This window comes from Podarcis vaucheri (genome assembly GCF_965113315.1).
Source record: "Podarcis vaucheri genome assembly, chromosome: 8".
NCBI lineage: Eukaryota > Metazoa > Chordata > Lepidosauria > Squamata > Lacertidae > Podarcis > Podarcis vaucheri.
Genome location: NC_138766.1, coordinates 61,709,636 through 61,720,371, shown reverse-complemented (window position 1 = coordinate 61,720,371; position 10,736 = coordinate 61,709,636). Strand labels below are relative to the sequence as shown.

The following is a 10,736-nucleotide window of genomic DNA, read 5'->3' as shown; positions in this document are numbered from 1 at the left end:
GGAGCACCCCTTGCCCCCCTCCCCGCCCAAGTACGCAGCGGCAGCGGCAGGACCGGGTAGGGAGGCGCGCGAAACCCCCCTCGCGCCCTTGCCGCCTTTTCCTGGGAGCGCGTGGCGGCGGCGGCGACCCTTTTTACCTTAGCTCCGCGGGCGCCTGGCGAGGGGCTGGGAGGGGCCGAGGCGTGGCAAGGCAGCAGCGCGCCCGGCCCCCCTCTCTCCGCGCGCCCCGCCGGGTGGAGCTGCCTTCCCTCGCCTCAGTCGGGGGAAGCTCTTCGCCTGCGAGATGGGCGCCGGCATCCTGGCCCTGGCCCTCTTGGCGCTTTGGCGCCGCGCCGAGGCGGGCTGCGCGGAAGAGGCGCGCTGCTGCGCGGGCCGGGACCCGAGCTGTGCCAGCAGCGGCTGGCGCGTCGACCGAGCCTACGGGACGTGCTTCTGCGACGAGGCGTGCAAGCTGACGGGCGACTGCTGCTATGACTACGCCCAGGCGTGCCCAGGTACTTGCCGCGGAGGGAGAGACTGGAGGGGGTGGGTTTCTTTTTTTGCCTCCTGAGAACAGGTGTCCGAAGGGTTAACCGTGAGCGGCTTTTGCCGGCGGAGATGGGGGTGGAGTCCACTCTGCACATGCTCAGAGAGCCGCCGCTGGCTTTACTCGGACCCTCTTACAAACCAGGGCTAAGCCTTGCCGTTGGCTGGAGAAATTCTATAAAAACGATTATCTTTTATATATGGTTTTAGCTGTTAGTATTTTATCTGTGTTGTTTTAATTTGCGTGAGTCGTCTTGTGTCGCAGAGTGGGGGGAAAGCGGGATATAAATAAATATAAAAATAATGTTAATAATTGTTTCAGCTTAAACCCCCAATAATGAGACGCTGAACAGCCACCTGCTCAGATGCCGGATCTCCACCCAGGACTTGACTTCCCTTTCCAGCCCTGGCATTGGCCACTTTTTGCTCTTGATCCCAAGGAAATGCAGGCTTCATAAGCAAAGGCTTTAAACAAGGAGGGGAAAGCACGAATTTCCTTGTTTTTTATTTTACATGGGAAATCCAATTGAGGAACCAAAAAATGCAAGGAAGTGACTCAGGGAGACTTCACTGGGTATTTGTTTGTGAAGTAGATTCCTGCTTGAGATGGAGATATTAAATTCCTTTGCAAATCTAATGTATTGAGAGCATGAGTGGTGCAATAAGCAATGTTGGAATAGAGTTATACAAAAATGTGTCATTGCCATGGAGTAAAGTAGAAGTGTTTGATTTGATATACAATGCTTTGTTGGGGTAAAGGTAAAAAAGGTAAATGTAAAGGACCCCTGACAGTGAACTCCAGTCACAGACGACAAGGTAGGAGGCCTTAATGAAATCAAATAGTCATAGCTATGAATCATGGTTTAAAATTGTTTTTTGAAATCTTTCTAAACCATTAACTAGGAGCACCAGCACTATACATAAAAGGTAAGGGCTGAGGGAGGGAGCAAGTCACCCTGTAATTCAAACAATGCTGGTATAGATTTATCAATGAAGGTAAGAATCCTGCCAGACATATACAAACCTTTCAGTATAGCAGCTGGAGTCAGGACCTGAATGCCAAAGGACCAAGCCCTCCTAGTGAGAAAACCCTCCCCTTGGAAATTGTGTTTTTTGTTTTTGTTTTAAAAAAGGTTGCATAAGGAATTATTCCTCTTTTTAATTCTTTTTACACAGCTGACAGGAGCAGGTGCAGGGAGACGTCTGTCAAATGTGAACCCTAAAGGCCTGCAACCCAAAAGACAATTAAAAATAACTTTTTTTTATTTCAGACAATATTCACGACTTCCCTCTTGCAGTGTGCAAGTGTTGCTTATTTGCTTGATAGCTTTTGGAGCTGTCTGCTCTGCAGGCATCTTGGACTGGTGTGCTAGGTTTGTTTCTGCTCTGTTTGGTGCATTGTGGAATGGATTATATGGATTAATCTGTGAAGCAGGGAGAGAGGTTGCAGTGGAAAGGATCCGGCCTCAGAGTGGGGAGTTGAATTGGATGATCACCTGGCCTCTTTAAGTCCATTTGCTCAGACTTGTACCTCAGGCTGATCGTGGTACTATAGATTATAAGGCAAACTGGCGTTTCAGAATCTCTGTTTTGCCTCATGATGCTAACAATTGTTTTAATACTCGATTGGAAGCCACCCAGAGTGGCTGGGGAAACTCAGCCAGATGGGCGGAGTATAAATAATAAATTATTATTATTATTATTATTATTATTATTATTATTATTATTATTATTACAATGGGGTAGTGGTAGTTGCAGAGGGAAATTAGTGGGAGAGGATGCTTAGCTTTCATCAATTCTACCTTGCATAGTGCTCCTCCAGCCCCTTTTAAATGCTTTCCTGCCACCCAGTTCTCAGGATGGAAACAAGCTTTGATGGTGGAGAAAGCCCTGGCCAGGAAGCAGTTGTGAAGGAGGAACAGCAGACAGAGGAAGTTTTAAATATCCTGTCCAGTCCATCACCCCTCTTCTGCAAATGCCCCCATATGCCATGCATTATAATTACCTGCCATTGAAAATTTTAGGGTATCTTGTGTTTGTTTCATCATCATAGCAGTAGTTGGCAAGTGGTGGTCCAATCTACTATCTGACCTACTGAGCACTTCTCTTTTTTCCCCTCCTCCTGCCTAGTCATTGCTTGAACTGCATGAAAGTCAAGGGCGGGTGTGTGGGGTGTGTGCCACAAAGCCACTGACATAGGTGGAGCAGCATGGAAGCAAGGTTGGGGGAGTGTACAGTCAGAAACTCTGGATTGGCTCTGCTGGTCAGCCTGTGCAGTCCCTACCTCAGGCCACTGCCCTACCTCGCCCTTCCACGTGTGCAGAGGAGGGCAGCCAAGATGACCAAGGGCCTGAAAACCAAGCTTCATGACAGGCATGTTGAAAATCCGGCCGTATAGATTTAATCCTGCCCCTGTGGTAGTTTATTTATTGGGGTAAAGGGTAAAATTTTTAAAAAGCGCTTTGGTTAAACCCCCCCCCAAAGGACAACAACTTAAATCTCAAAAAAATCTCAACAACTTTGAAATCTGGCCCTCTTTGAAAAAAGTTTGGACACCCCTGCTTTATGAGGAACGGTTGAAGGAGCTGAGTATATTTAGCCTAGAAAAGAGATTGAGAGAAGATATCTAAAAGGCTGTAACCTGGAAGATGGAGCAAGCTTGTTTTCTCCTACTCTGGAGACAGGAACCAATGGCTTCAAGTTAGGAGATTCCAACTTAACATCAGGAAAACTTTGTGACAGTAAGAGCTGTTTGACAGTGGAACGGACTCCTGAGGAACACTGTGGACTCTGCAGTACATTCTCCGTGATTCTGATTTTCATTCTAATCCTCTGGCACATCCATGCAAAAAAGGAATGCAATGGCCAGTGGCATTTTTTTCTCTTACAATCAAGTGTTATATAAATTTTATTAAATAAACAAAAAATAATTATTGTCTTTGAAATGAGCAAAAATAGTGAAATCTCACTTGAGCATGACTTTTAGTTCTTCCATCTTGATTCTTGGGAGGGTAAAGATTGCCAGTACAAAGCTGTTTTTTAGTGACTTCCACTCCCATCAAGCTGGGAGGCCAAAGGAATGAAAAGATCTATTTGGGTGGTCCGAAAGGCTACTGGTATGCTATACTCCGGCATTTGACCTTCTAAACTGAAATTTAGATAGGAAAATGTGACTTCAGTCATTATTAAAGTGTTTTAAAATAAAAGATTTCCTGAGGATTGTTAGTTTTGTTAGTTATTGGGGGGGTGGTGTTATTTTTGGAATGAGAGAAGAAGGGGTAGCCTTCCAAGTAGGAGGTGGGGCCTTGAGGGACATGCAAGCTGGGTTCAAAGAAAATAAAAGATGGCTTGGAAAGCAACTTCCATTTCTGTTTATCCCGGATTTCAAACATAGCAAAGTGTGTAATACATTTTTCACACATTGGTACCATATTCCTATGAGGTACTGTAATTTTGTAGCTGCTAAATTGAACTAATCCAGGCTTCCTCAACCTTGGCCCTCCAGATGTTTTTGGCCTACAACTCCCATGATCCCTAGCTAGCAGGACTAGTGTTCAGGGATGATGGGAATTGTAGTCTCAAAACATCTGGAGTGCTGAGGTTGAGGAAGCCTGAACTAATCCCTTAGCAGCATATATTTAAATACATATCCTGCCCTTCCTCCCAACAGAGGCCAGGGTAGCAAATAAGTGAAATAAGAGTGCCAAGACCCAAGCTAGACTGGGAATCTAGTTCACGAAGCATGCTTCTCTCTTTGGAAGGTGAAAAAAGGAAAAGTGTTAAAATTTTCATCGGATTACATTCAGGAGGGAAAGTTCATGTGAGGGGATTGAAAATAAATAGCACCGAAAGGCTCCCTTCACTCGGCTGCTGAATGTGTGGCTGGCAGGCAACATGGCTGGTGCTCCCATCAAGGACAGGGTTATACAGTGCATGCCCCTCGTGCATTCTTCCATTGTGTGGGGGATTCCTGGGTGGTGGCTTCCAAAAACAATACTACTCCCCTAGCTGCTGTATTGAATTTTGACAATAGAAAAGATGAAGAGGTAATACAGTGGTGCCTCGCAAGACGAAATTAATTCGTTCCGCGAGTTTTGTCGCCTTGCGATTTTTTCCGTCTTGCGAAGCACGGTGTCGGGAAAGTTTTGGAAAAGCTTCAAAAATCACCAGTCTTTAAAAACCTCAAAAAAAGGCTACCACACCGCGTTCTATGAGTTGCTCCTCGAAGTCAAGTCACAACTGTATTAACGGTGTTAAGAAAAAGGAAACAAACTTGCAAGACGTTTTCGTCTTGCGAAGCAAGCCCATAGGGAAAATCGTCTTGCGAAGCAGCTCAAAAAACAAAAAACCCTTTCGTCTAGCGAGTTTTTTGTCTTGCAAGGCATTCGTCTTGCGAGGTACCACTGCAAGTAACAAATGTGAACAATTCATGAAAGTGATCTTATTTTTAGTGCTGTTGATTGGTCATAAGGAGAGTTTTCCGTAGGGATCAGTGGGACTTTAAAGTGCATTTGGCTGAATCATACTTGAAGGGAGAGAAAGAATAGAAGGGGTGAATGTGAGGAAATGCATTTATCGAATTATACTTTATTACAAAGACCTAGGGTTATGCAAGGCACAAAAGTTTTGAAAATGGCACCGAGTGTTGACTTCATAGTGTTTAGTCAGAATTACCTATGTAGCCTCCCTGTGTTTTCCTGCCAGAGGCAGCCTATGATATAGAGTGTGGGCATAACAAGCCCCGCCCCCCATCCCAAGTCCACTCACTAAGTATTACAGGGGAAATGTTAATAATTTGATGTATGGCTTCATAACTTCCTCAGGTATTATTACTGATGATAATCTTAAATATATTTGTAGCTCTTCCATGCATCGTTGGGGAGTGGAGTCACTGGAGTGGCTGCGCAGCACAGTGTAAGCCGAACTTCCGTATGCGTACACGGAACATACAGCAGGAACCCAAAAATGGTGGGGAGCCCTGTCCTCCATTAGAAGAGAGAGCAGGATGCCTGGAATATACTACCTACGAGGGGCAGGATTGTGGAGATGAGCACGGTACACGTAACATACTATTTTGCTCCGAATCTTCCATTATGCTACTCACATCCATAAACATTTGCTTTTTAATAATTCATTTATTATGACTGGCTGCAGTAAAAACACTGGGTACTATTTATTCAAAAAAATGCAAAATATTTTTCCATAGGGTTAACTATCAATTGATAAGTAGCATATTGCATGAAGCAAATAAAAGAATCTGCCTTACTGTCTTTCCATTTCACTGAAATGGCTTCCTTCAATATATTGTGCTTAATTTTTGCAAACTGAGAGCACTCATATTTCCTCCTGCTTGCCAGATCTTCCCCTCTTCCTCCTTCCTAACATTAGCCATGGTTTCAACTACTGTAATATGTGCTTGAAGCCAAAACCATGTTCTTATAATCAGAGTTTTCAAAGGCACTACAGTTAGAGTCTCTGAAGTTTGTGTAAACCATAGTTTGTGTCAGTGCATGTATAATACACAACTACAGTCAGTGATGGGGAAAGGGTGGAATTGCTTCAGAGCCTGGAACAGGAACGGAACATGTTCAGCAGGCTGACTCCCATCTTGCAAACTATGATTTATAGGGAGCAAGTGTCATAACTCCACTAGGTCAAAGTTGTGCCAGCAGTTGGTTTTGCAGTGGGCCCAGGACTTTACAGGACACATGTGAATGGTCTGGTTCTGTACCTGCCACATTTTGTGGTATGTAAATAGCTTTGCATTCTGCTTCCTCACTGCACCTGGAGATGTTTGTTACATAGCAGCAGCACCAGTGATAATTCTGCAGAAATGCAATTCTTATGTTCCAAGTCCCAGTGAACTGAATTGTCTTTTTTATGTAAGTGCTTGTGTAGCTTTTTTCTTTTATTAAATTTCTTGTATTTCTCCTGGAAAGCAGACAAGTTTGTTTATTTTGAGACAAGGCTTTAACTGTTAACATACTTCAAACATATTTAACTTGGGGTAGAAGGGATTGCATAGTAGCAAATAAAGAGCAGCCAGCAGGGTAAAAAGGTAATTTACATGAAAATATTCATTGGAATGTGGGGAAAACCTATAATCTACTCAACTGCGAATGTTTGCCCATTCAACCTCTTGTTGAGAACCATATTTCAAAATGACAGGGATATTTGCAGGACTTTGGACGTATTGAGCCTTCACAATTTATAGGCCTATAACCAATAACACAGTAGTCCCTCATGAAAATAGCCGATCCTACTAGAATGGCCTTGTCTGCCAGTTTATTTGATGACTATCTTATGATAGAGAACTCTGTGTTTTCTGCATCACTTCAGCTAAACAGTAATGTCAGTGTCTTTCATCCTTCTTGAAGAAGCTTGTTTTGTATTGATAAACCTTTCTCTTCCTAGTTCCTGCTTTTATAACTACTTCTGAATACAGCAAAGAGAGAAAAAAGAGAGCTGCAAATCCAAGGTGGTCTTCAGAAACAGAGAATTCTAGGTAATTAAGGCTGCAATTCCATACTTGCAAGCCCCGTTGAACTCCACAGTACTTACTCTGAGTATAGAGAAACGCAGGCTTGAGCTATAGGCCAATCTTGTAATATGCACCTAGGTTATTCAGTTCACAGGAAAGAAAATATTGAACATTCATGTAGAGTAATTCAACCAGGCTTGTTCCAGAGTTAATCTGAAAGGGATTGGTGGAAGCTGACATCCCCATCTCTTCTCTACACAAGCTCCTAAAAATGCTCTGCCAATCACCCTCTGCCAAGGGTACCTTGAGGAATAAGATAAGCTATACTGTAAGGGTTCTGAAGGGGGCACTGCAAAAATTAATTGGGGCACCTTCCATGTTCAAAACTCCACTGGCAGAAGGCCTCTCTGCAAAGTTTTCAGGAATGCCTCTTTCTTCTCAGTCCCCTGTGCCGCAGCCTACTTCATATTGTAGGGTCTGCTGTGAGGCGACTATTTGATTGTAAGCACAGCTCAATATTATTCTGTTCCTATAATTTGTCTATGAGGAATGCAGAACACTCATGTTGCCTAGCTGCTAGGGAGCCCACAGTGATTGTGAAGATCCTTCTGTGATTTTTTCCCCCCAACATGTATTTCATGGATAATTCACTCCCTGCTACAACTTCACCTATAAATGGGGCTTTATTTCAACTAACCTGCCTTATTTAAGGATTTTTTTAATCTGTTCTGTAACCCATTCCTAGTGGTAGCAATATTAAGTTCATTACTCAGATACTTTCCCAATTCTATCTGCATTGTCTCAAAATACGGGATCATTCTCAAGAGCCTTTAATTTAAAACACCCAACATCCGCATAGCTAACCTAGTGGAATCACTGTATTAAAATAAAGTAAAAAAATATTGTCTGCCCAGGTCAGTTTGCTGGCTGTGAACATAACATGGCTGTAGCTGATAGACAGTAATGTTTTGTTCAGCTATCATCAGTTCATACAGACACAGTGGACAACATATTTTGGCTTACTTTTTACTGCAGTTGCAGGTAATAGTTATGCTATAGTCTATTAAATGTATAATGCAACACATTAACCAAAGTTTCTTCTCTTAAGGAGCTATTGTGTGGAATTTAAAACAGAAACATTGTCTCCTCGTTGCTCTATGGAGAATCGCCCATATGCTCGATGGATGCAGTACATCAGAGAAGGATTTACGGTGTGTGTAACTTGCCAGCCTCCAGCAATGCACACTAGCAGCCATCGCTGTTTTGGAGATGGTGGTGATGCAGATGGGTAAGCAATTGAATCTCATTTCTGAAGTCCTACCATCAGCACCACAAAGCTTTTGACTTATACGTTATATTGAACAGTTTTTAAAGAGAGTAGATTGCTGACACAGAGAACATTTTATAGTAACTTGTACTGCTTCAAATCACTACTGTATGGGCACTCCTCTGTACAGTATTAAGGTATACAAGTGCAAGGCCAAGAACATTTCTCTATTTTGTTCATGTGAATGCAGAATAGGAACTTTCTGACTTGAAGTTGAACTGGGTCGTTTTTACCCCCACCCTCATTCAAAAGTGAGATCTTTTAATGTAAAGGTGTCTCAATTTAGGCTAAAGCAGCAATTACTTGATATCCAGGCTTCAAACACCATTTCCTGATTTAAATTACTGTTTAAAAATACCAAGTTTGAGTTCCAGCAGACAACATAATAGTTTTGAGACTTCATTCGATAGTTGGCTCACAAGGAGACCCTCCCCAGAGCCTGAAGAGGATGTCCTCTTTAATAATGTCTTTTTTCCAATTGCCCCCTTTCCTTCGTCCCCTCTTAAATGTCAAAACTAATAGATGACACCCCCCCCCTTTTCTCCAAGTGGTCGTTCAGCTGTCTTAAAAATCTTCTCTTTTACTTCACATCCCTTTCTGACAAAAGTGGGGTTAAATTAATCATGCAAAGTAGCTAAAGGCACATTTCTTTTTCCATACAAAAAACAGTGATGCAAATTGTACTCCAATGAGTTGCAGTACAGGTGGGGGCCTAGACCCTGCAGGCTCAGTAAGCAGAGTCCTTAAATCAATTATTTTCTTGGTCCTACTGTAGTGAGTGCTACCACCTTGCTGCTTTTAACTTCTGCCTCCATGACTGCATCAAAAGATCTTGGCAGCCATGTTACAGAAAATATAGGCTAATTCACACAGAACTCAGCTTACACCTACCATAGCAGAATCAATGCATAACTTTCTTCATTGATGGACAGTTATTATGAATAGCTCCTATCAGTTCAACAAGTAAACTGATACAATAAAGTCAAAGTTGCTATTAAACACAGATGGCTTACCTGTAGCTCTCCAGGTGTTGCTTGACTGTGACTCCCATAATACATAACCATTGACCATGCTAGCTTGGGCTGATGGGTGTTGGGAGTTCAACATCTGCAGAACCCCTGCTATAAAATCAGTGTACTTAAGAAAGAAGGTTACTGCAATATGATGACACAGTAAATGCAAGTTGCTTTTATATAGACACTGTGAAAATGTTGCATTGTTATGGACTCAAAGGGCCAGGTTACTTAAAATACTTTCTTACGTGTATACTTACCTGATCCCCAAGATCACTGGAGACCCTGTTACAACTTCTTTGGCGAAATAAAGTGAGGTGGCTGGTTGCTAGGGAAAGTATCTTATCTGTGGCGAAACTATATTGACAGAAGGTGAAGATTAAAAAAATGTTTCTAATCTGGGCTTTTCAATTTTATGTTTTGTGTTTTATTGCATATCTGCCATAAAAAGAAGTATTAAAGTTTGATGTGTTGATTTATAGCTTGTTTATTTTTTTGTGAACCAACCCGAGAGCATATGCTGTTAGCTGTCATACAAAAAAGTAATAAAATTCATTTTGCAGATGCTACGAATTAGAATTATTGAACAGTGAAGTAGCTATTTACAGGTTGCTCAGTAAGTTTAAACAGGAAGTTAAAATGCCATGTATTTATATCCAATCCCCGTGGGATGATGTTTATACATATGTTCTCTTTTTAGGAATAAAGTTCTTCACTGGCAAGCGGTTGGCAATCCATCCTGCCATGGAACATGGAAAAAAGTTCAGCAGCTGGAAGAATGTTCATGCCCTCTTGTACATAGTTTTATTTTTACGTAGCAGTTTGAACACATAACCTTTAATATTTTACTGAACTGAGGAAACTCTTCTACTGTTGGACTTCTGTAGCCCTATTAGACATTGCTTTTTAACAAGTGACAAGTCAACATTTTGAAATCACAGTCTTTTGCTGCACTGAATAAAAACTAAACTAATTATTGTAAGTTATGATGGGCATCTTGGGTCTGCAGATGGGATTTGAGTGAGATTTTACTTGGCATAATCCAGTATTGATGATCATTGTGGAAGCCTCACTGAAAATGAGGCAATCCAGAATCACTTGCCCCTATCCATTTTAATAGCAGGCTAATGATTCCCAGTTTGTTTTATCCAGTACAAAAGACAATAATCACCATTCAGAAGGATGTTCCTGGGATAGATACTGGAATTCCAGGCATATTCAACATCAGCCAAATATTACAGGTTCCTTAGAAGGTGCACACACAAAAGAAATGGTTAGAGACTGCCTGCTTTACATGAACGCCTGAATAGGGAAGCTGTTTGATGCAGCTTCACAGTACAGCTAATCTTTATAGATAAGTAGCTCCTAACATGAGACAACTACTAACGTG

The 10,736-nt window shown here is 42.3% G+C and overlaps 1 protein-coding gene across 1 annotated transcript; it reads left to right on the top strand.

The window, feature by feature from the left end:
* The first annotated feature begins 230 nt into the window (after positions 1–230).
* SBSPON (somatomedin B and thrombospondin type 1 domain containing) lies at positions 231–10,332 on the top strand. Its single transcript, XM_082234018.1, has 5 exons — positions 231–494; positions 5,386–5,580; positions 6,940–7,030; positions 8,115–8,294; positions 10,047–10,332. Exons 1-5 carry the CDS (start codon positions 284–286, stop codon positions 10,162–10,164), a joined length of 795 nt encoding a protein of 264 aa, XP_082090144.1. The 5' UTR covers positions 231–283; the 3' UTR covers positions 10,165–10,332.
* Positions 10,333–10,736: the final 404 nt, after the last annotated feature.

What these genes read in the sequence shown, in the direction of transcription:
- SBSPON (XM_082234018.1), top strand. Translation starts at nt 284, where the DNA reads ATGGGCGCCGGCATCCTGGCCCTGGCCCTCTTGGCGCTTTGGCGCCGC. An exon ending in CTACGCCCAGGCGTGCCCAG is followed by an intron (nt 495 to 5,385) that starts GTACTTGCCGCG and finishes ATATATTTGTAG; the next exon opens with CTCTTCCATGCATCGTTGGG. An exon ending in GATGGTGGTGATGCAGATGG is followed by an intron (nt 8,295 to 10,046) that starts GTAAGCAATTGA and finishes TTCTCTTTTTAG; the next exon opens with GAATAAAGTTCTTCACTGGC.